Here is a 27061-nt window from a genome sequence, read left to right on the forward strand (position 1 = left end):
CAAAACACTGCGTAATGCTCCGCCCAAAGAAAACCCAAAACCTGCATAAAGATGTTTCTGAATGTTAAACTTCTGGAAATTTCCACTTGAAGTGGAAGAACGTTTAGAAGCATACTTCTGTGGTAATTATCTTACTGCAAAGTTAGCTTGAAGACAATAAATATACCCTATCTGCCATGATGATGTAATGATGAAACAATATGAGAGATCTCGTAGCTAACTGTATGAATTATGCTTTTCCCACTCTCAGTGAGAGCTCAGGTTTTGAGCTTTGAAAATATAAAACTGTCAAGGGAGATGTAAGTGGATGTTACCAGTCCTTTGCCTCAGAATAGTGTAACACTGAGGAGAAGGATTCTACGCTACAAAGAGGGAAAAGTATTATCTTTGCTCTCTTCTCTTAAATTGTAGCCTGTGGAGGACAGGAGGAGAGTTCGAGCAATTCTACCTTACACCAAAGTGCCAGAAACTGATGAAATAAGGTATGTTTTAATAGTAGTAGCAGTTGTGAAATTCTCAGGAGTATTTATAAATGCTCATGATTTAAGTATGTGTTCATATGTGAGTGCTGTCCAGTAGCATCTTGAACTTAACACAGGTTAAATGATGATGGCTTTCTGTGTTGTGTTTTTTTTTTTTTTTTGTTGGAAATAGCAAAAAGACTTCTTATTCTAGGTATATTTGTTTGTATTAATTGTAAGGGAAGTTACATTAGGTTTACAGAAGTAAAATTGGTAACATTATAATACTTAAGTACGTTTTACAAAGCCCTGCATTTTTCTCCAAGAGGGTAAATTTGTGTATGAAAGAATTATGTGCAGAAATGGCTCGTGTAAATGTGTGAAATAATAGGCTTTTTTCCTAAACTGCCACAGAGCTACCTAATAGCAGATAAATACTTCAAGCCAAACCACTTCCGACCACTAGAAAGAGAATGTGAGCATTGACTACTCAGAAATGGAAGAATAGAGTATTTAATGCCTTCTTTGAAATAAGGAAAAAGGAGCAGTGTTAAAAAAAGTTTTGCCTTTAATGTTCTAGTATTCATTTTCTTACTGCTATCCATAAAATCCAGCAAGAATGATTCTCTCTTCCCTGCTCATCCCTCCTATTTTTGGAAAATCATACTTTTAAAAAGTGTTATCTCCTGTCATTGTAAGGTCTTAAACTACTGAATTGCAGGCCTGTCCCTCATATTCTCATAGTTTTCTGTTAACTGTTACTCACTTCCTTTCTAACATTGCTACCTCAGTAATTTCTTAGGGATTGTCTGTACTCGCCGCCTTTCTTGCATTTTTGTGAAATGCCATGTAGAAAGGAAACAAAACCAATGGTCTCATATCCGATAAAAAAGCATGTGCTAGTCTCTTGGAATTGGTACTGCTTTCTTGAGATGGGAGAATTACTTTTCTTTCAGATGATAAAGTAGGAGGATTTGGAAGAGATTGGTAGTGTTTTCTAGTCTCTCTAATGAGACCGTCTTGGTTTCAGAAGCTGATTTACTCCACCGAGTTGGGAATTGGCTTGGTTTGGGGAGTATTAGCCTAAAGTGTAGAGAAAGGTGTATGAGAGCTTTATATCCTCATGGAAATTTATCCCACGGCTCACAGTCCAGTCCTATCTGACCTCTTTAAAGAATGCTGTGAGGATATTTGTCTTCAAGATTATGTTTTTCTAAGCAGTTGAGAAGGTGGCAAGACATGGAAGGGACTCTCTAATTGTGTATTTCAAGTAAGGCTTCCCGCTATGTGTAAGAATAAAAGAGAGATTGAGTACACGAAGTGCATTATTGCACCTACCAACTTAAGAGGAAAAAGCATTTTACTACTTTGCTGTCATAACAAAAATTTTAGAAAACTATACCTTTTCTCCCTCATTTTGGATACAACTAAAATGCAACGTTCTGTGCTTTGGTCTCGAGAGCCACATGGCTAAAATAGTTGTATTCATGGCATAGCTGGAACCAAAGTTCTCTGTTTGTTCTAGGTCAAATTAATATGCTCTTGAATAATTTGTCCATTTCAGAGAATCTTGACTTAAATTTTTAATCTTATAGTTAATATTTAGGAAGTTTGAAGTATTAGAGGGTTAATTTCAGCCTGTGTTCCATGCAGTAACTTAATGTATAGTTCTTTGCAATAGAGCTGATGGAGGGTGCTCTTGCTGTCTGTAACCCATTCTTAGTATTCAGGTGTATTAGCAGCTGAATTTATTCTGTGTTTTCAGTAGCGGTTTGCTGGGTTTTGTTCTTCTTGCTGTTTGCTTTGTGCTTGAGTTTATGCCTTTTTCTGTTAGCATACCTCAAATGAGAGAAATACCATAGAAATTTGCTGTCTAATTTTGGAGTGAAATAGTAGTTAATGAGCTTCAAATACTTCATTGCTATTTGCTGTATCCTGATGCATCATCAAACTTGATTGAGAACTCTTGCTGTGCTGCAGTGAAAGGTTATCATCTGATCTGATTTTGGGCTAACACTTAAGGAGCAACACGCTGACCTTCCGAAAATGAAACTCCCTTAAACATGTTAATACTTCTTAAGTGTGCTTTTCTTGTAGCTAATTGCATGGCCTCTCTGGTAGCTTTTCTGTGCTGTTTTTGTAGGACTTGTCTTCATATGTGAGGACATAAAGAATAAATATTCCACAGGCTTTTATTGTACAAGATCAGTTTTGGATGAAAGGAGTATTATTTTCTTACGGACTATTAAGGGTATCTCTGGTTATTTTAACTGTGTTTAGTATTTGATCCCTCTTGATAAAAGAACAATATTACTATCTTTTAACATTGTTGTGGTGTTGTTTTTGTTTTATACATTCTTGGCATGCTTTGAAGTTGACAGAACTGAAGTAAGTATTAGATACTAAACATAAATAAAAAATATAAATACTTATATACAGTAGCCTATTAACTGATGAAGAATACACATGGTCTACTTGGGATTTCAGTTCACGCGTTTTTCACAAACAGGTTTTCTCAAACATTTTGCGGAAGTTATACTCAAGAATTCATTGTGTTCGTTAAACTTTGTGTTGTGATTGTATCTCCGACTTGTATCTCTGATTTAAATCTTGCTGTAACCCTCTTCAGTTTCCTCAAAGGAGACATGTTTATTGTCCATAATGAATTGGAAGATGGCTGGATGTGGGTTACGAACCTGCGGACAGATGAGCAAGGTCTTATTGTAGAAGACCTGGTAGAAGAAGTGGTAAGTAATTTTTGTATTCAAACATGTTAAATGAATGAGATTTTTCGGTAAAATAATACTGAAATAAACCACAACTAGTGACATTTAATTGCCCGTTTTCTAGTGATGTGCTTTTGTAAACTTAGTAATTGGATCTACTAATTTTAAAATAGTGTAACAAGCCTTTAAGCTTAATTCAGTATCAGAAAAGTACTTACATATTGTCCAAAGAGAAGTACAAATGAACGGTACTGTAAATTTACTAGGCATTTTCTTAAACTTGACTGTCCTGGTAAAGAATCTGCTATTCATTTAATTGAGTTTCTTTTTTTATATTTGCCATGAAACATTCACAAACTGTACGGAATGGAATTTTGCATTGTGGTAGGTCTGTCTCTGTTGAAGGATGAAATGTGGTTAAAAATGTATTGATGAGTTTGTTACACCTACAAGGTTTTGTGTGGGCTCAGGAAACTAACCAGGTGACCTGCAGGTAATTCAGTTACTCTAGAGGAAGAGATGGTTTGATATACTTCAGAAGGGAAAAAGAAAAACACCACCAGAGAAGAAAAATATTTTGTTTAACAAGCTCAGCATTGCTTTGAAGTCAAATATTATCAAATATTTTTGATAATATTTTCCTGCACAGTACATGTGTTTTGCTGATAGTAGTGTTACCTGCAGATGCTTGTCACAGATACGTGTCAGGATGTGAATGGCTGAATTGAAGTGGCAGTACTGGACTGCTGAACTGTAGACTGATACTTCAGTGGTCAAGTTAACCTTAGGAAAGCCGAGATTTTAAAAGTTACTGCCTCTAAAGAGGGACTTGAAACATGACAGAAGCAATCCTCTAAAATAACATATTTTGGCTGAATTTCCACTTAGTGAATGAAGAGGGAAACTTACAATCATAGAACTGCAATAAGCCCTTTAGTTAAAATATTTCTCGAACTTTTTAATGTTTTTTCCTGCGGAAGGTCTTAACCTATAAAGTTTGTTTTTTTTTTTAAATGAGCTGTACTGTTGTCATGCACTTAATCTGTTAATTTTCTTATTAGGGAAGAGAAGAAGATCCACATGAAGGCAAAATGTAAGGATTTTTGTTTTGTTATTAAAAGCAATTGTAACTGTTTGTAAATCTCAGCTATGAGATTTCCCAGCTTTTGGGAAGGTGAACCAAAGAGGCCTATTTTTTTCATCTCAAGACTTTTCTCTATACTAGCTGCTGAAGATGCACAGATAATTAACATGAGAGTCCTGTAATAAGTATGCTCATTGCTAATGGGTTTTGCAGTGTTAAAATCTTAAATGAGTACTTGTATAATCACGTTCAGCCAAAATATGCACAGTGGAGTATTTCTTGAAGATAGTGTTTGCCTCGGAGGTAGCCTTGTTTCAGTTCTGCACAAGTCTAAATGCTGTAGGGAGAGCAAAGTACTGTTAGAAAAATGACAGTGTGATAGTTACAGCTTGACTCAATTTGATTCATATGGTAACACTTAGGCTTTAAAGAGAAAGCCAGAGAGCTAGAAGATTTGTTCGATTTGCTTAAATACTTAAAATTTTTAAAAAATTCAGTACAGTTTAGAATCAACAATGTATTGATATGTCAAGCTGTTGATAGGTTATTTGCAGTCGTAAAGAAGAGTGGCAAAAGAAGGTTCCAAAAACTTTCTAGTGTCTTGATTGTTTCCTCTGTCCTCCATTTGCTTGCCATATTTGCACCTGCTGCTTTTCATCTGTTGCCTGGTTTGTGGTCTGCAAGAGGCTGATGGCTGGAGGAGGCATTTCTTGTTATCTTAGCAGGAGAAGGAAAAATCGCTGGCATATTTGTTGTTTGTTTACTGTTTGCTAGTGTTCTGCTAGTCAGTTTGGCAGTAGGGATGCCTTTATATGTAGGATTTTTTATTTATGTATTTGCAAAGTAGTTTGTAGCAGATGCTTAGAGCTTTGATACTGTCTGTCCACGGTTATTTGTGTCATTCAGAGGAATCCTGGGGAGACAGGGATTCCTTCAAACATTCCATGGGCCAGAAATTATCCTCTAAAAGTAGTATGAAGTTAGAACTAGAGCTCTTGTACAAAAAAGGCTGTCTTGTTAGCTTTCCTTTAAATGACAGAATAAGCTATTCAGTTGTAGCATGTCAGGCTGTTCTGTATAGTCGTAAGTATCAAGGCTGGGACTGGACAGAGGCTGCCGAACTTTTTTAGGACACTGTTCTGACACAGAACTCTGTGAAGCTGAGATCAAAGCAGTTTGTATTGAATAGTCTTAACAAAGCTAGATTTTATTTCCGCAGCTTCTGGCAAAATTCAGTTTGAGTTTTTCTGTACAGGCTTTAATCTCCCTGTTTGAGCTTTGGATTTCATGATTCAAGTAAATTGCTGTATGAGACTGACTTCAAATAATGCCTATCAATTTATCTACCATTTAGGCAATTTATTTTCATCTCTAAACACAGTTGGACTTGAACAACAATGTCAAAGGGTGGGATATTTTTACTGAGGGTGGCAGAGCACTGGAACAGGCTGCCCAGGGAGGCTGTGGAGTCTCCTTCTCTGGAGATATTCAAGACCCGCCTGGACAAGGTCCTGTGCAGCCTGCTGTAGGTGACCCTGCTTTGGCAGGGGGGTTGGACTAGATGACCCACAGAGGTCCCTTCCAGCCCCTAACATTCTGTGATTTATATACCTGTTAATGTTAGTTTTTTCATGCTGCTGATAGAACAGAATCATTAAGTAGCATAATTATTGATTATCTTATCTATATGTATTAGGTCTTTTTAAATAAAGATCAATTCATAGGTGCCAGAGCCTTGGATGTCACCACAGCCAAAAAAGAGAGCTGGTGGTCTTGGTTTCTAATTTTTCTCTTCATCTTTGTTAAGATGGTTCCATGGGAAGATCTCCAAACAAGAGGCTTACAATTTGCTGATGACAGGTACTTGTATTTCTGATTGAAATGCACTGGTAGTGAAATGGCCCGAAGTGGTCCTATTCTTATTAAACTGTGGCAAAACTTTCTTTTATGTGTAAACATAAATGAGTATCATAGTCTGACCAGCCCCTGTGGTTGTTGCCTTGGTAGAATACTACATTGGAAAAAAACTATTGCGGCTGTGAATATTGAGTATGTTTTGAAATAGAGTTAGTTTAATAATTTTTGATTGGAATAATTTTTAAAAGTAATATGTGAGTAATAAATTATTTCACTTATTGAGGTCTTCATCAAAATGCTGTGAAGACTACGCTTTTATATACGTAAAGAAAAATATAAACTTTCTTAGCCCTTTCATAGAACAAATATTTCTTGAAATGAAAACATCAAGATTTCTGACCTAAGTTGTTAAAGAGCATAGTTTGACTATGAGACCAGGAATTGTTAATTTTTGAAAACACATTGACAAACTTTCTTTCGTATGGTCTTCTAAAGAGGTGGCAAAGATGTGGCTAGGTTGCCAGCTATAGCTAAGCCATTTAGCATTAATTTTGGCAGTTCAATACTAGTTCACTAGTTTGAGGTTGCTGTTGGAACTTACCTTACAGACTTTGTATTTCTTCAAGTGTGCAATTCTTGCTAATTTATGTGGAAACAGACTTGATATGGGCTTGTATATAACACTAGGAAAAGTAACACTATTATGATGTCTTTTCAGTTGGTCAGGTGTGCAGTTTTCTTGTGAGGCCATCAGATAATACACCTGGTGATTATTCACTTTATTTTCGGACCAGTGAAAATATTCAGCGTTTTAAAATATGTCCAACATCAAACAATCAGTTTATGATGGGAGGCAGATACTATAATAGGTAAGTATTAATGGTAAAAGGAACTGTGCATATTTTATATTTGTGTAAAGAATTTGCATAACTTGGTCCTGATAATTATTTATTGCTATACGACGGCGGTTTTCTTAATGACACGCTAACCATTTTACCTAACTTGCTTAGTAGTTACATGCAACTGAGGAAGTTGTTAAAGCTTGCGGAAGCCTAAGCACACTTGGTTCTTTCTAAGTGTTGTCCTTCTTTGGATCTGTAATGAGGAGAATGCTGTGTTGTCTTGGAAGCTACTATTTGTATTCTTGCCTACTGAAAAAGGAAAATAAAAATGTTAAGTTCCATCAGCAACATTCAATAGGGTTTTCAAATAATAGAAATGTGTATTTACAGGAGTGGGGAAAAAATACATTCATTGTTGGGGTAAGTCCAAAACTGCATTGTAATATGTGCATGATGCTTGGGTCAGAAGTACAGATTACTTCATTTAGAGTGAGCAAACTTGGGATGCATTTGTTTTGTTATCGATACAAAAAAAGTAGTAAGTTGTACTAAAAGAAAGAACAAGAGATATGTTTTCCCTTTTGTGGGAGAAGCTATCAGTACAGCTCCATCCTTGATCATCTTGTTTTTGGAGTTGTCATGAAAGCAAGACTTTTCAGTAGCGAAAACTCACCTCCCTCTTTTTAACAGAGGCTGTTGCTGGCCTCACAAAATCAGCACTTTTCCAGACTTGCTCACCTACAACCAGGGCATTCTTCATCCCAGTAGAGAATTTCTCTCACTTCCAGTTTGGCTTCTGAGTGGGTAGACATCGAGCAGCTGGTGTTTCTGAGAAAATGCCGAGGTCTCCTCACTAAGAAGTTGAGTGGACTTTTTCATATGACTTCAAATGGATGATGGTGTGAGGCTAAACAATTGGAACCTTTTGAATTTATGCATACCCAACACCCAGGCTGTTTGAATAGCTTCTACGTTAATCAGTCTGGCCTTCAGACATCCGCATTGAAAACCAAGCTAGCTGCAGTGTCGGCCTTTCATGAAGGTAAATGCTCTTTTGCCTGTTCACCAGTTACATGGCTTATGAGGAGGATGATAGCCCCCACTCTAGGTCGTGTCTAACTAGCAAATTAGTGGGACTCTTATTAGTCTCACATGGTTTTGCAGCATTAAATAGTATACCTTCGGAAAGTTACTACATTAAGTCCGTTTAGATTACTTTAGAATATAGTGCTGGATTCACTTCAGGCGTGTATATAAATTACATTTATCTGAAGAAGATTCTTTCCATGGTGTTGAATGGAAAACAAGATTGTAAGGTTAATCAGCACTAAGTTACAACAAAACACTTTTAGATTTTTTTGTAATATTTTGATACCTAGTTTGCAGAGATCGTGCTCAGTGTGAAAGAGAATTCTTAGTAGTTTTAAGTCTTCATTTTTGTTGCATGTTTTGGAGAATTACTACACATTCAGTCCAAATTAGTATGTGCTGCAAGTTGGTAAACTTCCTGGAAGTTCAAACAGCTAATGAAGAATGCAATGCAAGATAATAAGGCCACAAAAAGAAGATGGTAACTGCCAAAATTCTGTAATGTAAGATCTACTGCAGAGGGCAGTAAATAAGGAGCAGGGAAGAGGGAATAACTGTGGGCTTTTTAATTATTGTATTAGTTCATTTTGTGGGGACGCTATGACAGAAATCTTTAAATATGTGAAGACTTAATGTGATTTGGTTGTATGGAATAATTGGAAGTGGCTGAAAAAAACAAGGCATTGAATCCAGAACAGATATATACAAAGCATGAATTTACGCAAGATAATGAAACTATTTATAAACACATCTTGGTGCAGAGAGTTCTGTTGTTGTGGCTTATCTAAAAACTTAGTGTTTGTCTTCAGGGTGAAAATGTCACATCTAGGAAGTGCTCTTTCTTGTTTAAATGCCTCTGTCTGACAGTTTCCATTAACTGTAAGCTTTTTTATATTAAGCTGTTTCAATAAATGCTTTCAAGATATCTCCTTTGAAATCTGATACTAGTACTAGACTAGATCTTTACAAAATCGTCCTTGGTAGTAGAGTATTTTTAATATTCTCTTACAGTTTTGGTGAGCTGTAATTGGAGTAAAAGATAAAATGAAAGCCCTGTGCTCTTTGTCTGCAGAGTATTGATTACAGTGTAGTCTCAATAAATTATAGACCAAGATTTTCCATACAGAAGTAAGCAGCTAAAGGATAGTAAGGAACCACAAAATGAAAGAAGCTCGTTTTATTCCTTGGATATTTTGAATATCGAGACATGGGACTGGAACCACGATAACCTGTATAAGCAACAGTATGTCTGCTTATATTCCCAAAGAAGTTACTCCAGGTGATCATAGGAAAAGAGGTCCTGGGTATGTCTCAGGTATCTCATGGTCTGTGCTGTGTAAGACCTTTTTTTTTTCCCCACCAACCTGTTCCTTTTGCATGTGCTCCCACCACTCTGTATGTAAATGGCTTCAAATTTCTGTTGATGGGTGTGACCAACAGGCGGCTTGCAGTCTGTCAGAGATCTGCTTTCATTATTCTGTTCTCTTGTATCAGCCCTGCAGGACAGCCAACCTGTAGTCTTTTAGCTGTCCACTTGAAGGTCCCAATATGTAGCACCTACATTGTATATGTATTGTGGGAATTATGTTCACTGTGTAACGAAGGAGTATTTTTCCATGCATTTTAGCAAAGCGTTTAACTTTTGTGGATCTTTCTGTTTATTCTATGGATGACAAATAACTTCATTAGTCATCTTTTTACCTTCTCGTGGAAAAACTGGCGAAGCCATTTCTTGGTGGTTGTACTGAGTCTGACTAGGGCGGAGTTAATTGTCTTTTCAGCAGCCAGTATGGTGCTGTGATTCAGGCTCATGGCTAGAACAGTCTGGATAACACACCAGTGTTTTGGCTTTTGCTGAGCAGTTCTTGCAGTGCTGAGGCTTTCTCTGTTCTCCAGAGACCCAAATTGACCAAAGAGATATGCTCAGCAATAAAAACCAGAGGGGATGCTTTGTCCTCCGAGATGCATGTTGCTCAGACTGTCTGAGCATCAGTCTGCTCCTGAGAGGTGGTGAGTGGTTGCTTTTGCATTACTGGCACCCACACCCCCTTCATTTATTAAACTGTCTTTATCTTGACCCACGAGTTTTGTCACATTTGCTTGTCCTGTTTTCCCCCGTGTCCTGAGGGCAGGGAATGGGCAAGCACTGTGGGATGTTTAGTTGCTGGCTGGGGTCAGCCCTCCACAGGCCTTTTGACGTCCCCTCTTCCTCCTCCTCTTTTTGACCTTCAGTTGCGGAGCGTTACGTGGCAGGGAATGTCCCTCTGCCTGGCTCAGGCCAGCTGTCCTACTGTGTCCGCTCCCAGCTCCTTGTCCACCGCTGTCCTTCTTGCGGGGGGTGGGCACAGGGTAGCGTGGGGAAGAAGGAAAGCCTCAATGCTGCAAGTATGGCTCAGCAATAGTCAGAACACTGGTGTCTACCAACACAGCGTTTCAGTCACACATCTAAAACGCAGCACTGCATGTGCTGCTGTGAAGAAATCTAACTGCATCTGAGCAGACCTTGTACAGTCGTGACAGTTATTAAACTGTGTTGTGAGATCTCAGTCTGAAGATGTGCAATTACTGGTGTACAGCTTTTAGTGTGCGGGTGATTGAACGCTGGGACAAGTTACCCAGAAAGGTATGGAGTCTCTGTTCATGGAGATGCTCAGGATGTGGCTGTACAAGGGCCAGAGCAACCTGCCATCGTTGACCCTGTGTTGAGGGCTTGGGCTAGGTGGTTTCCAGAAGTGCTTTCTGTTCTCAGCCGTGCTGTGAACAACTGTCACGTGTGTTTCGCAGTGTTTTTACATAAGATACCACTTATTAATGTTTCAATTCCCATTTTGGAACGTGTGGTAGGGAGAATGTACTAGGCCATTTCTCCCGTCCTTTTCTCTCCATCTGCCTTCTTTCCAAAATTCAACCTGCATAAAAGGTAGCATTCAAAAAAACCTGTAAAATTAGGGGTGGTTCTTTTTCTAGTGATTGGTGTCAAAGGAGAACGTAAGAAATATTGGCCCAATAGTTTATAGAATGAACAAACTTTGAAGTTATCTTGAGTTTGAGAGACAGCACCATTTGAAAACTTAGACAGTTGGAAGAAAATTTTATTTCAGCTAGTAAATTAATCTAATCTGTATTGTGATGGGCTGAACAGTAATGGGTTGAGCATTAATTCTTTGTCTTTATAATTTAACAGTGTCTAGAATGGTGTTGCTTAGTTCTACTTTCTGGATTTGTTGTTATTTGAAACAGCACCTGTTGGAATAACTCTCAATTTGCACTTTAAGTATTAAAAAAATGATACTGCTCACTATAGTGAGATACTTTTAAAATCATCCAAGTAGCCGACACCTGGGGAATTTGACAAGCTAGGCATTTTAAAGTTACTGGAGTAACTGTAATGTGGTGTTGAGATCCATCTTTATTTCTGTATATCAAACCAAGTTTAGCTTTTTTTTTTTTAAATCCAGCCTTATTTTTACCTTCCTTGATGCATGTTGTGTAAGTAGAATTTTTGTTGCTGTCAGACATTGAAGCAGGCTATGATTCATTTTCCTGTCCCCTAGATAAGTTTTGTGGTCAGTTGGATTTCATGCTTGATGTTTCACATGTTAGATAATTCCGATCACTTGCAGATTCACGTTCTGTAGTGTACTTGTCTGGAGATACCTGGCATCTTTATGTTTGCAGTTAGGCATATGAGCTGTCATAGTGGTAGGGCAATATACAAGTTACCATTTGAATCGAGTTCACTTGCGGGAGGAGAGGGCTGCGGACCCAAGCTCTTGGTTGCTCCATCAAGGCATAAAGTCCTTGTCTGTTTGGTGCTCAACTACAAAACAAGTTTTCAAATACAGCTGAGTTTATTCTTCAGCTAATTTTACAAAATCAGAAGAAACTGGGCACCTGCCCCTTATACTGAGGACCTCCTGCTGGTGTTTTTAACCAAGGAAGGAGAGGAGGCATTGGTGGTCAAGGTATTCTTGGTCTGATGAGTCAGAAAATTTATATAATGCTGTTTTACTTGTTACAAGATGTCGGCAGTAGCTATTCAACATGCAAAATATAATGACCAAGTCATTATTTTCTGTAGTGTGGCAAAGTTTACATTTTTATGCAGAAAATGGCATATGCAGATTGTATCTCAGTGAAAATTGAAATAAATTATTAGATTTCAGTAATGGTGAAAGAGAAATTCATGTCATACCACATACCTGAAAAACAGAAATATTTGTGGGAAGATTAAGTATTTTAGCAAGTGTGCACTACTTCATAGCTTTAGAATGAGAGAGAGGAGAGCTTTTATCTGTCACTTTTTCTCTCCTGAGCCTTCCAACCATAATTGCCGCCTGGATCTGGTGATTAGAATGAATGCTTCCCGCTAGAAGAGTGCTACTGATCGAGTATTTCACAGAATAGCTCAGTGGTTTCCAAGTATAATCTGAATAAGCTGTGCTACAAACCTTTTCTGTTTTCTATTCCTGTCCTCCTAGAAGGAAATTGCTCTGCACTTGTGGTATCTCCCATTCCCCTTCCCTAGTTACTCCAGGACTTTGGTAATTATTGCCAGTGAAATACCAATTTTCAGCCAGGTTGGAGAGCTGGTAATGCACATGTGCTACATGAATGTGGAAAAAACAGTGTCCTCATTTGGCATTTTAAGCAACTAATTAAAATATTTTGCAGAGTTTAGAATTAATACATTCTGAATACAGTTTTGTGAACTTTCTTGACTTCAGTATATTAGTAAATTCTCACAGCTACAAATGAGATTAAGATGTTTAATGCTTGATTTTATTAAAACTTCGTGAGAAAGTTTCCTGTGTTTGTATGGAAAAGCAAATTCTCAAGCAGAGGAAAAGCTAACCTGTTTAATATTTGAATCCTCTTTTTCTTATTGGAACAGTATTGCTGACATCATTGAGCACTATAGAAAAGAACAGATTGTTGAAGGATATTACCTTAAAGATCCTGTTCCAATGCAGGTAAGATTTCATCTCTGAGTGTTTGTTGTTGAGGACACAGACATAAACATAATCAGATCAATTTATGAACTGAATTACAGCAGAGATACCAATGGTAGTTAAACAGCGTCATCACCAATTTTAATGGTCTCAGCTTGTGTGTTGCATTTTGTCCTCAAGTGCATTCAGTTATCAAAGGTTGACTTGTAGCCAACAGAAAATATGGTAAGCTCCATCTGTCCTCTGCTGTGTGTCCCTAGCTCTGGTCCCTGGCCCAGCCACGCTGTGCCTTAGTCCCGTGTTGGGGGGAACCAGGCTGTCCTCCTGTCTGCTGTGTAGGGTTTTTCTTTTGCCAGAGGAAACTTGTGTGCACAGAAATGCTTCCGGGGTGATGGCAGGGCTTCTTCTGGAGTGCTCTTGACCCTTGAAGTTCATCCTAAGAGACCATGAGTTATAAGCACACTACATCATCTAGCTTTTCATAAGCTTCCAGCTAGTTATAAAGTATACATGTATATGTTGTTCTCCCTCTGTTCCCAAACTTTCCTGTTTCAATGGTTAGCAATTTGCCTTTAATTTCCTCCCTAAATAGAGTTACGGACAATTCATACACCTTTGTGAGATCTGTCATACTAATACGAGAACATTTCTTGTATTCTCCCATAGTCGGCTCACTAAGCTAACCGTACCAAAGCTGATCCTGTCCCTTTGCCATGTTCTCATAGTTGCCTTGCTGCTGTCAGTTTTGGTGCGAGCTCGCCTTTCCTGAGTGTGGTGGACTAGAATAGTTTAGAGTACCATGTCATGGGTAATTCCCTTTCGCTCTGCAAAATACTTAACAGAAATATCCTAGAATAGGTGTCATTTTCTGTGTTGGGTTGACCCTGGTGAGTAGCCAGTGGCCCACACCTTTGTTTGCTCACTCCCCTCTCCTGCTGGGTGGGGTCAAAAGCAAAAAAGCCTCCTGGATTGAGATAAATGCAGTTAATTTATCTCAATTAGTCACAAAACTGAAACACAGTGCCATAGGGGCTGCTGTGGCAAAAGTTAACTCCATCCCTGCCAGACCCATACGTTGTCATAGCCACAGTATAGCATAGCTCAGTCCTGTCACTGACTCAGCTGATAAGTTTCTCACTTTCTTTGCTCCTGGTAGGTACCAACAGGTGTAACTTGTGTTGTACTGGTAGACCTACACCTCGTTACTCTCATCTTTCCCGTACTGCTAATTGTGTTGTGTTGTCAGTACTTCCCAGCTGTTCGCTGCAGTTACCTCGCCTTGGTAATGTGGTTGGGACAAAAAGAAAATACGAATCCTGAGACTGTGCCTTGAACAGCTTCAGTCGTAAATTTCCTCATACTCCATCATTCTCTCTTGAATCATGGCAGTAATTGTCTTCGTTTTAGCTTTTTGCATATGCGTTTACAGTTTCTGCTTTAATAATCTTCTCTGCATGGACTAATTTTCCATGTGAGACTACTTCAGATCCTTTTAACCTATTCAGATATATTTGTGACTTTCTTTGTTTAAAAATTTAGTGGTCAGTGGTGTAATTTATGTTCAGCTTTGTGTTATCTCCCTTGCACATGCTACCATGCTCTTGAGGGGAAAAAAATTCAGGTCTTGCAGATTTTTAGAGCCAATCTGATTGACTTCCTGTGTCTCATATGAAATTTGCGATATTTGTGACTAGATCGGTTGTTTTGAGCAACTGTTGCTTGCATAGTTATGTTATGGAGATTATCTTGGATGTTGCTTCCATTCTAGGTTGTGTAATTCCTGTTAGTGTTACCAAACTATCTTTTCATTTTGCTTTTGTCATGTTGCTCAAAATCATAATTCGTGTGGATATATGGGCAGGAAGAAAAGTAGAATATTTAGTATCAGCCAGTTCACATCTTGCTTTTCACCTCGATGCTGTTCTCACTGCTTGACAGTCTTGCTTTTCATGTTTTCTTATGGCTAAAGAACTTTTGCTGATCAGCTTACTTGGTAAGGTCAAACTTGGCTTGGCTTTTGGCGATTCTCATTTGTTACTTGCGTTTCCAGATCCAACAAATTTATTTGGGAATTTATCCCTTTTCTGTTTCCTGTTTATGCTTTCTTCTCTTCTGTTGAGTCCTACTCAGTTAGGACGTGTGAGTTCTAATGAGATTAATGAGGGACCATACAACTTTGTGTGAGTTGGTTTTAATTGTGATCTGCACCGTTCTTTTTGCTTCCGAGTTTATTCAGGATTACTCAGTCCCAAAAGCTTGGTAGAAGACAGTTAGCTTTGAACACTTGCATAAATTTAATAGAAAACACAGTGAAAGATGCTGCTTTTTATTTAATATGAAAAAGACACAATGCTACTTCGTAGCAGTTGGTCTGTACTGAAAACTTTTTTCTTCTATCATAATTCTGGAAATATGGAAATAGTTATATTACATTTCTAGCAAGGGTATTGTATGACAAATTATATTGCTTTACTAAAATGCATGAGAGAACAATAGTAGTGAGTTGGTAGCGTTCAGTAAGAGTATCCCGTTTGCAGTTTCATAATGTGCATAGTATCCATGTTTTAGCGGGAGTTTCTGAGCTTAAAGTATGTTTTTCTTACATGTTTACCAGCACCAAGAACAAGTGCTTAATGATACACTGGATGGAAGAGAAATCTACAATACAATTCGTCGGAAAACAAAGGATGCTTTTTATAAAAATATTGTCAAAAAAGGTTATCTTCTGAAAAAAAGTGAGTTATGTTTACTTCTGTGGCAGTTTTTTCTAAAACAAATTGCAGATATGTACCACAAAATATCTAAAGTTGGAAGGGAGCCATAAGAATCACCAAGTCCAACTCGCTGCTCCTCTCAGGACTACTTAAAACTAAACTGTATCACTAAACGCGTCATGCAGAAGCTCCTTGAACTCTGGCAGGTTGGATGCCGTCACTGCTTTCCCGGAGAGCCTGTTCCAGTGACCAAGCACGCTCTCAGTGAAGAGCCTTTTCCTCAAGTCCAGTCTGAACTTTCCCTGGCACAGCTTCATTCCCTTTCCTCATGTCCTGTCGCTGGTCACCAGGGAGAAGAGATCAGCATCTCCTCCTCTCGTGTCCCCGGTGAGGAAGTTGTAGGCTGCGATGAAGTCATCCCTCAGCCTTCTCTTCTCCAAGCCGAACATGCATACGTAGTGAATTTAGTGGAAAGGAAAAAACTGAAGTGGGCAAAAGGTTCTGGAAACTATGAAAAGTATGAAGGATCTCTTTCGTTAAGTAGTATGTGAATAGAACAACATGATGGATAAAATTATGTGCAGTGTGAAAATGTTGATTGGCAGCTGTGCTGAAAAAAAATCAGAGCACAGTACAAAAACTAGGCATCCTTGTCAAAGGTAGCATTCAAACTCATTAAATGGAGTATATTTTCATAAAAAGTGTTTGAATGTGATACGGAGCTCATCAAGTTCTAGCTGATAGAGTAGGCTAGAGAGGGCCTAGTATAAATCTGTATATTCGTTGTAGAGCACAGCTGGTTTAATTTTGTTACTCCAAGTTCCTGTGTTTTAAAGCTTAAATTTAAAATGCATATTTTGCTGTACAAGATATATAATGACTTTTTTAGGGTTCTCAAATTGACAGTCAACATAACGTACAATGAATACATTAAAAGCTGGCTGGAGGTGGGCCTGCATGAACCGCATGAAGTTCAACAAGGCCAAGTGTAGGGTCCTGCATGCGGGTCGGAGCAATCCCAAACACAAGTACCAGGCTGGGTGGAGCGTGGCTCGAGAGCAGCCCTGAGGAGAAGGACTTGGTAGGTACTGGAGGATGAGAAGCTCAACATGAGCCATCAATGTGTGCTGGCAGCCCAGAAAGCCAACCGTATCCTGGGCTACATCAAGAGGAGCGTGGCCAGGAGGGCAAGGGAGGGGATTCTGCCCCTTAACTCCGCTGTCGTGAGACCACACCTGGAGTCCTGCATCCAGCTTTGGAGCCCCCAACATAAGAAGGACATGGATGTGTTGGAGCGGGGCCAGAGGAGGCCACGAAGATGATCAGAGGGCTGGAGTACCTCTCCTACAAGGACAGGCTGAGGGAGTTGGGGCTGTTCAGCCTGGGGAAGAGCAGGCTCCAGGGTCACTTTAGAGCAGCTGCCAGTGCCTGAAGGGGCCAACAGGAAGGATGGAGAGGGACTTTTCACAAGGGTGTGTAGTGATAGGACAAGGGGGAATGGCTCTAAACTAATAGGGGGCAGATTTAGATTAGATATTAGGATGAAATTCTTCACCATGAGGGTGGTGAAACACTGGCACAGGCTGCCCAGAGGAGTGGTGGCTGCCCCCTCCCTGGCAGTGTTCAAGGCCAGGTTGGATGGAGCTCTGAGCAACCTGGTCTCTTGGAAGATGCCTCTGCTCTTTGCAGGGGAGTTGGAACCAGATGATCTTATGGTCCCTTCCAACCCAAACCATTCTGTGATTCTGTGAACTGCTGTTGGGCAAGTCTTTGAAGTTCTGAGGAAGCTAGTACCTTGCCAAGTGTTGTATTTGTACTTTTTTAAAAAAATCAACATTAATAGAAGCAGAAAAGCTATGAATAATAAAATTTCTGCAAATGACAGAGACCATAAGTAGAAGGTAACTTACAGATAATGATCTTGATAGGGACCAAAAGTGGGAAAGAAAGTATGATTTTAAATCCAGCCAAATACGGAAGAGATATTGGAAAAAAACCAAACCACCCCAAACTGTAGACCCTCCTAACAGGATGAGGAAAGCATCTCTTCTATTGAGAAGGCTGATTCTGAGAGAAGGTGTAGAGGGATGTCATAGAGTGAGGAATCAAACAAGAATGAATTGAAAACCTTTAGCTAAAAGAGATCATTAGATACTTTAAATGTGCAAACCGGAGTGCTGAGTAGGTGTAGAGATACGCGCGTAGCTGCATATGGAACAAATTCAATAGAATCGCTCTTCCATCTAGAGGACAGAGTGTAATAACTGGATGTTAGATTTGTCTTACTAAATATTATATATATATATGTAAAATTTAATAAATATTATAAATATCTCAAGGGTGGGCGTCAGGAGGACAGGGCCAGACTCTTTTCAGTGGTGCCCAGCGACAGGACAAGGGGCAGTGGGCACAAACTGAGGCACAGGAAGTTCCGTCTGAACATGAGGAAGAACTTCTTCCCTCTGAGGGTGACGGAGCACTGGAACAGGCTGCCCAGGGAGGTTGTGGAGTCTCCTTCTCTGGAGATATTCAAGCCCCGCCTGGACAAGGTCCTGTGCAATCTGCTGTAGGTGACCCTGCTTCGGCAGCGGGGTTGGACTGGGTGACCCACAGAGGTCCCTTCCAACCACTACCATTCTGTGATTCTGTGTGTCTTTTCAAAACGGTGCTAGTACTTGTTTATTAAGTTTGATGATGGATTTATGATGATCAAAGTATAAAATTAAGGCTGAAAGCTTTTTCTGTATGGTGCTGTGACTGGTGCATTAATTAGACGCAGACAGTTCTGAATTTATTGTAGCCGAGTTCTTGGATATGGTTGTGTTCAGGGCATGGATCTGATTTAAGTTTGCGTATAACGTATTCCTATTTCTTCAGCCATCCTGCTTTAAGATACTGTGATGCAGTCTTTTAAACATTGGTCAGAATTTAGGGGTACCTTTTTCATGTCAAGAGTGTACCTTAATTAAAATTGTAATAAATAGGATCACAGCATCATTATTTGCAAACTGTAGATACAGTCCTAATACTGTCCAGGCAGCTCGTGTGCACTTGCTTAATGCTGTTGAAATCAGTGAAAACGTGTAGAGAACCTTTTGCAACTCTACCTCCATCTGTGAAGAAGGTCTAGTTTTAGCCACATGTTGCATAAAATTGAGTATGAACACTGACAGCACAACTTTAATGTGATTACCTGTACATTGTTCTTTGTTTGCAAATTGACAAAACCATTACTACCCTCTTTTGTTGTCTTCATTTACAGAATTTATGCTTTCTTTTAAACAGTATTGTAACTTTTTGCTCTGCTCTTCTACAGGTAAAGGAAAGAGATGGAAAAACTTGTACTTTATGTTAGAGGGAAATGATGCCCAGCTTATTTATTTTGAAAGTGAAAAGCGAGCCACAAAACCCAAAGGACTAATAGACCTTAGTGTGTGTTCCGTCTACGGAGTGCATGACAGTTTGTTTGGCAGGTGGGACACTGGTGTTTAATTCTCACGTGTGCAGCAGGAATGCTGACGGCTAGTTTGAGGCATGTACGAGGTACGGGCAATGTGTCTCTGGCGAACAAGTAGCCCTGGCTTGCACTGAGGCTCTTGGCTCGTCCCAAGAGTCTGTAGTTGACGTGGGTTGCGAGAGCACGTAGACAGATGTACCTGATGAACAGTAACTTGTTTAGCCATGGGAACTCACTCGCTAGCAGCTGTACATTAAAAACTTCTAATTAGAAATTTTAGAATTTAGTATTAAAGTTTTATTGTGAAATAAGATGCGATAATGATTCAAGCTTTTTTTGCATTGTCACTTTTTAGTATCGAGTGCATTAATTGTTCTATGTTTCATTTTGCAGACATTAGAGATTATGAACTGAGGGTTTTAATCCTTTTGAACCAAGAATTGACAAGATAAAGAGTTTTGTCAATTCCAGATGTACAGTCTTTTGATAGGCATTTGAAAGCTAAGTTGGTTAGACAGAGTCTATAAGTGCTTTTTTGTTTAAGAACAAGTACTTTTGTTAGATTGGTCCAACTTGGTAGTAAACTAGTTCATATAAGTCAACATCCTTAGAAATTGTTTTTGTACAATTACTATAGTCAGAGATAATTTTCACATCAAATCTTATTTACTGTAATACTTTGATATGCAAAATATGCCAACTGCAAGGGATGTGATTATCAGCAAAGAAGTTGAGAATCAAAAGTGTTTTGGATATTATTGGTAATTAATAAGGAGTTTGCGTATTTGTTGGTAGTTACAGAAAAATCTCCACCGTCTTGTATTATAATGTCATATGGAAGAAACAGGTACACTTACACCTACAATCGTTATATAGAAATTCTGGTTATTCCATGGATCTTAATATTTATTAAAAAAAATGATACCTAGTCAACTTCAAGTTATTTTTGTGAAAAAAACTTAAAAAAAATTGCTTGAAATTAGTGGCATTTCTTAAACGGCAAAGACTGGTGCTTTTGTTTGATCTAGTTGGGGGTTTCTGTCTTTTTAACTGATTTTTTCAAAATTATTAAACTAATGGAATGAGGAGCATAGATACGAAGAGTACCAGAACAGTAATTAAAAAAATTACCGAAATGTTTCTCATGTAAGTTGGCAATTATGCCGGAAGCTTTGGTGTACATAGTAAACAAGGAACACTGATTTACACAGCGACTGTCTCTCAAACAGCTTTTAAGAAACGCTGTGCTGAGGGTTGAAGTGCAGCTGGGCAGTAGGTGGTACTGGACGTGGGTAGGAGGGTTGCATCAGATTGGGAAGTGGTTAGTGGGGAGCTGTACCTGAGACAAAGCTCCTCCCGCATTTTAAGCAGCTGGTGAAAACTGCCTTTGCCCTGTTCTCAGAAGTGCTGTGAAGCCTGTAGCTTTGCCTGGTTCTTTGGTGGCTGTGATTTCATTAGCCCCAGACCTGGCTGCTTTGGCGGCACGGCCACGGGGTGCTGTGTCAGCGTTTCTCCAGGCAGTGACACAGGTGTGGGAGTTGAAGGCTGAAACTCCTGTGCAGATGAAGTGGGATCCTTCACACAATGCTGGTTTGGGAGGCCGAAATGTCCTTGAGCACAGTGTGGAAGGTCAGGAGTGAAGTGTGCACTTTAAATAGCGCAATGTTGCAATTTAACAACACAAAGTATTTTTTATTGCCTTTTTGGCAAATGAGTGGAGGTACATAAAATGGCAAAGACACTGTAATTGCGTCTGAGGTTGTAGAGGTTTGTGTCGCATACATCCAAGGAGTAGTACGTGATCCAGGACATATTTTATGGTCACGAGAACCATGGCACACATTTAAGATAGGGGATTCCTTATGTTAATACTGTTTCCTGAACTCCTGAAAGAAGAAATCCTTCATGTATGATTAACTGATTGGGAACTAATGTTGAACCTCAGCTGCTTTGAAAGTCTCTAGGAATAGTCCTCGTTGACAAGTCTTTTCTGTTACCAGATGGCAATTTTTTTGCCTTGACTGTAAGTCAGTGTACATGCCTATTCAGTACAGGCCATTCTAAAAGTTTCTTAACATTCTGAAACAGAATAGCTGTACTGAAGTGTGGTTTTCTTAAAATGACCTAATACATTCAATCCAAATTGCAGTTTTGAGAATTCAAACTGAGAAATTCTCTAGTTTGAGTTCTTCCTCTTTTCATGTGTGATGATGCTACATGTATATACACAAAAATTAATGCAATGTTCAATGCTTCTTACAGACAAATAGCAGAAATGTATTAGTTCATTGTAAACTTTGTTTTGGCACAGATCAACAAGTGAAGGTGTCCGTTGATAGTATGAACATTAATAAAACTTGTATTTTTTTGTTTTGTTTATTTTTAAGGCCAAACTGTTTTCAGATAGTAGTTCAGCACTTTAGTGAAGAGCATTACATCTTTTACTTTGCAGGCGAAACTCCAGAACAAGCACAGGTGAGAGCTTTTGTTGGTAAATATAATTTAAAAAGCAATTTTTTGTCACGTGGTGTTTAATGATACTGCCCTTCTGAAGCAGGAAGCAAGTGTTCAGCAGTGTTGCGTCTGTATTAGCAGGTGTCGTAACGGAGAGGTAGCGGTTCTGTAAGGGGAACGGTTGGTGCTGAGAATCCAGCACTACGTTACCTGCACTTGGGGGCTTTGCTTTGAGCAAGTTCCAGTCCGGCCCCATGGACTGAACTTCCATTATTTTCCATCAGATGTTTCTGGAGAACATATTTTTTTGACATAGTTCAATTCAGAAGAATAATTTACTCTCTAAGACTTGTTATAAACCAGAGCATGGGAAGTGGAGTTTTACTTCAAAGGTATATTCCCGATATGAACTAAAGTGCTAATGCACTTATGTGTTCCCAGTGACCAAAATATGTTGAACAGCTGCCTTTTGCATTTATTTGTCCTGTCCATAAACTGGTGTTTGTTCATAATCTTGGATCCTGATCATGCACAAAAAGTAAGGTTTTCTGGTTTTAGTTGGTATCCTTTAGTTACTAGCTCTCTAGCAGTTACGTTTGCTGATGAAGAATTGAATGACAGGAGCCTAATTCTCTGAAATTCACTCACCGGCAGCAGTGCATATCTAATATGAGGCAATGTCCCTATTCATTAAGTTGTCCACAGCTTTGAAATACACCTGTTGTGTCAGAAGTTAAGCTTTCCATTTGATTTTATCTGGAATTAAAGCTGTTCAGAGCGCTCATAATAGATGGCTCTTCACTAGAGCATGAAGGCTGTGTGAATTTAGTGTGCTTTTTGTGCTATATGTCAAAGAAAGCACAAATTGTTAATACAAATTTATGCAAGCTGTGAGAAGACATCAGAATGACGCAGTGGCATTTGTCACACAACTCTTCATGTGCTGTCTTTGAGAAGCAGCATGCTGTATGGTAATTCAGAATATATATATTAATTTCCACACTCATTACTGTACATTCATTTTTGTCCAATCTGCAGTGTCTTTTGTGTTCTAGAAATTAAAAGAATTAAGAGTGTGTAGAAGACAGGATATCCTGTCTTGTTCGCTGAACATTTGGTATAATCTGCTTTTGATCTGCTTAACAGGCTGTTCACTGCTTTTATACAGAATACAGGGGGTTTCTTATAATATGGCTTTGCGCCGCAAAAGTTTGTAGATATTTCTCTTTTGAGAATGTTCAGCTTACTTTACTCTGTGACATTTCTTAGAACAGTTTTGTTTGTATGTTAAGTCTGTCTTATAATGAAGTAAAGAAGTATTAAAGCAGCGCTATCCTGTGAATGGCATGTTGTCTTTATGGTTTGTACAGAACAAAAGCGAATGTAAAATGTCCCCTTATGTGCTGCTGTCTCTGTGCTTGCTGTGGCACGTTCTTCATTCGCACTGCTGTAAGCTTTGGCATTTAAGGGGAAAGGTTTTCTTGTTGTGAGTATGGAGGCGTGCTATGCATCCAGGAAATACTTGTTGGAGTATTTAGGAGGCATTTGTTCCTTCGATGGCTGCTCCTTCTGAGAATAGGGAAACAAGCAACTGAAACTTTGTGATGCATAGTTGAAAGCTTTTCCTTCTGTGGAAGGTTTTGAAAGCTGAAACGTGCAGCAAAGTGGCTGAGCTGAGAATAGCTGCAGTTCATGTTCCTGTATTTTTAAAAGGTGGAGGGTATTGTGAAGGGCAAGATTGAAACAGTGTTGTGGGTTTTTTAATGGCATTGTTAAATTCTGCTTGGCTAATTGGGAATGGATGGTGGATCTTTGAGACACAGACTTCAGAAGGCTGTTAGTCAAAAATGAATTTTTGTGCTTTGCAAGAGCTGTACAAAATTCAGTGCCTCTTAGCAGCTTATTGCTTTAAAAAAAATACAAAGGTTCCACAGTCAGTTTGGTGTAAAACAACCTGTTTATTTCTTTGATCAAAACAGAATCCATCCATCCACTCTGCTTTGTGCATTTGTGAGCGAAGTGGGGAATGCTGGATATATGCTTCTGTGTTTCTCTGTTAATGCTGTTTTAGTTTTTTTGTTTGTGTTTTTTTTTTAAGTAGACGCAGTATAATGACTGCCATACAGAAGTACTGGAGAGAATAATCAGAAGTTTGGCTTCTTAGCTATAATTTTCTCAGAAGCAAACAAGTTTTACTTCATTTTATATACCATTTGCAATTTCATGTAATCTTAGTAGACTGGAAAATTTGTAAAGGACTCACTGTATATCCATTAGTAATGCTTGATATTTCTAAAAGAGAAAATGGTTTAGATTTGCAAATCCTTTATTGGGTTTTGCTTAGTAAAGATAAGGATTTTGCTTTAATATTCAAACTTGCATACTTTGGAATTACAGAAAACCTAGGTTTTGCCAAGCTAAAGAAAAAACCTCAGATACTGTTTTTAGATATGCGTGTTCCACTGCAAGAAACTGTATCTGTTTTATTACACTGTTCTGCATCCTTCTCTCTTAGGACTGGATGAAATCTCTGCAGATGTTTTGCAGTTTAAGAAAAACCAGTCCAGGAACATCAAACAAACGTCTACGTCAGGTGAAGCTGATGTTGCGGGGTTGGTGGTGCCTGTGGAGGAGTGTTGTGTCTCCTCGTTGCAAAATGATATTGATAAATTTCAGAATTTTACTTTCAACAGTCGTAAATACCGCCTGTGCTTCCTTTGCTTTTTGGAGTTACACACTACCCTTGTGAAACCAACCAGAATGACCTGCAGTTTGTTGTAATATCGATATACATGAAACCCAGAATGGCTTTAGGCAATCTACAGGTGCTTTGTTAGGTATTAATTTCTGACCACATTTGAGTAAAAGTTTAAGGAAGTCAACATTTGTATCATCTCAGCTTTTAAAATTTACCACACACGGGAAACTACAAGTTGGACAGACTTATGTGACGTGTAAACAAAAAAATTGTCTAACTAAAGTTACTCATTTTGAGTAATGTGCTGAACCTTCCTTGTGGCTTAATTTCTCTTGGCCTCTTGAAAGTACTGTGTTTGCCAGAATTTCCTCAGAGGTGGAGGACAGATAGTCATAAATGGCCAAGTCTTTGGAGAATAACAGGAAAATACTTCAGGAATCCCTGATATTTTTGAATGATAGGGTTATTGAGTGTAGTTGTTTTAACAGACAGTGGAGAAAGGAATAAAATAGGATTTTTTTCAGGATGCACAACTATTCTGTAGTTAACATTAAAGATGTCTGGATATTTTTGAATAAATGAACTAAATTAGGTAAATTCACAGGTAAAGTGACACGTGAAATTGGGGGCTTCAAGCTGCAAAAGCGAAGCAAAAAGAGTGGCAATCTGAAGTAATTCTTTACTTTAAAAGGTGAAGAAAATGTTTGTTTACATAATAGAATGTAGTATGTTGCACAGGGGGGTTTTATGTAATCTGTTAGGAAAGCACTGAAAAAGTCATCGTGTCTGGAGTTGTCCGTGGCTGTCATTCAAGGTGCCCGTCTTTGATTTCAGTAAAATTGTCTTGTGCATAGACAAGTTAGTATTTGCAAATCCTAATGTCTCAAAGATAATTTTAAAAGAAGAAAACAAGATACCTTAAAAACATGGAGCTGGAGATTTGTTTTCAGTAATTATTTGAGTTACACTTACTTTGCTGCTGGTGCCTCTTAACATGTTGTTCCATTACTTCTGTTCCTTTTATTAGGAAATTTTAGTTTGTATTCAGTTTCGTATATTGACATGAAGCCTCCCCATAAAGAATAAAATAATTCATTTATGTGTTTTGCATTTCTATTTTAGCAACAAAAATTAAGTTTTCTGTATTTTTTTGTGTTTTTTAGGTCAGCAGTCTTATTTTGCATGTAGAAGAAGCTCATACGCTACCAGTAAAGCATTTTACTAATCCGTATTGTAACATCTACCTGAACAGTGTCCAGGTAGCAAAAACGCACATCAGGGAAGGGCAGAACCCTGTGTGGTCAGAAGAATTTGTCTTTGAGTAAGTCTTAATCTTCTTGAATTAACTGGATTTCACTTGTAAGTTGCATTGCATGTAAGATTCTTAACACTGTGTACTGTTTTGCATATGTTTTTTAATAATACTGTATGTGTGTTTATACAGCAGCAACCTTTCAGTGAAATTCTGCATGGGCAGTTTGCGTATATTGTGTTACTGGCCTGTTACCTATGCCTCAGTGCTAATTTCTTGATTTTCTTTTTTTTATTTTTTGAGATCTGTAGGGAGACCTTGACCAAAGTAGAAGAATTACTACTCATTTTGGATGCTCTTGGAGAACCTAATTCCATTTCAAACCTTCCTCCTTCCTCTGACTAGAAAACTGTCTGCATAGCAGGAGGAGAAAAAGATATATTCCCTCTGACAGACAAAAGGGCTCTAACTGCAGTTGTGAACATGTTCTTGCACTGTTCTTTTATTTATTTGAGCTGGAAAACTCATTATCTCTCTGCACCAAAGCTCTGGATAGTAAAAGAATCTTTAAAGGGATAATTCTTGAATGGGATACTTCAGCAACTTCTTTGAAAGTTTTTTTGCAATTTCCTCGTCTCTGTGTAGAGTAAGGAGGTTTTGTTGGCTTTGGATGCATCCAGCTGATGGGAGGAGATAGGTTTCCTTGTCCAGGTCAGGAGCAGGAATGGCCGAGTTTCTCGAGCGGAGTTAGCTATGCTCTTAGAACATAACCCAACAGCCCTTTCATTTTGGGATAAGGATTAGACTGTCAGCTTGAACGAACACGTACCTCTGCTTACATCCCCAGCCCTGTTAAATATGTAAAGTGCAGGAGCGAAAACAATGAGCTAACCAGACCTTACCTACCCGACCTATGTGCTGTGTTGCCTGAACAACCCTTGAACTCTTCAAAAGCGAGAGAACTGGTTCCTTTCCTGAACGTTCTTCTTTTCAGCCACAGCTGTTAAATGTGGACTGCTATGAAGTGGAAGTCATGTGAGGCTGGTACTACTCATCTTCCCAGTTAATTGGGTTAAGTCAGCTTTTCTGCTTGCTCTTCCTGCCATGTAACACAGATTGAAGGCCCAAAACTCTGTTACTGGTCTCACTGCTTTACTTCTTTCATCGTAACACATATAAGTTAAATACCAAAATGATACCACCATGAGGGCTGTTTCTGCAGTATTTTAAAATACTTCCTGAGTTTTCAAGTCTTCGACTTTGAAGTTTGTGTGTTATGAGTACTCCATAATTATTTTAGTATTTTTGGTTTTAAATAGCATTTCAAATAGTCAAATGATTCTAAAGAGTTTAGTATCAATTCTATTTAATTTTTTCTTTGTTTCTCTAGCTGTAAGTTGCATAAGGATTTATTCAAATATATATAATATGGCTTGAAAAAAACCAAAGCCCTAGAATGTATTAGTAGACTTCAC

At 38.6% G+C, this 27061-nt stretch overlaps 1 protein-coding gene across 1 annotated transcript in view; it reads left to right on the forward strand.

Annotated features, from left to right (window-relative positions):
- The window catches only part of LOC142358877 (ras GTPase-activating protein 1-like), a 51626-nt gene that overhangs the window by 21627 nt on the left and 2938 nt on the right, over positions 1–27061 (forward strand). Inside the window, exons 4-14 of the mRNA XM_075411235.1 lie at positions 412–482; positions 3091–3208; positions 4249–4280; positions 6079–6131; positions 6847–6997; positions 12954–13032; positions 15626–15746; positions 19042–19198; positions 21570–21657; positions 24152–24229; positions 25498–25655. Of these exons, the coding sequence (XP_075267350.1) occupies positions 412–482; positions 3091–3208; positions 4249–4280; positions 6079–6131; positions 6847–6997; positions 12954–13032; positions 15626–15746; positions 19042–19198; positions 21570–21657; positions 24152–24229; positions 25498–25655 (1106 nt within the window). The remainder of the gene's footprint in view (positions 1–411; positions 483–3090; positions 3209–4248; positions 4281–6078; positions 6132–6846; positions 6998–12953; positions 13033–15625; positions 15747–19041; positions 19199–21569; positions 21658–24151; positions 24230–25497; positions 25656–27061) is intronic.

This window comes from Opisthocomus hoazin, chromosome Z, assembly GCF_030867145.1.
Source record: "Opisthocomus hoazin isolate bOpiHoa1 chromosome Z, bOpiHoa1.hap1, whole genome shotgun sequence".
Classification (NCBI taxonomy): Eukaryota; Metazoa; Chordata; class Aves; order Opisthocomiformes; family Opisthocomidae; genus Opisthocomus; species Opisthocomus hoazin.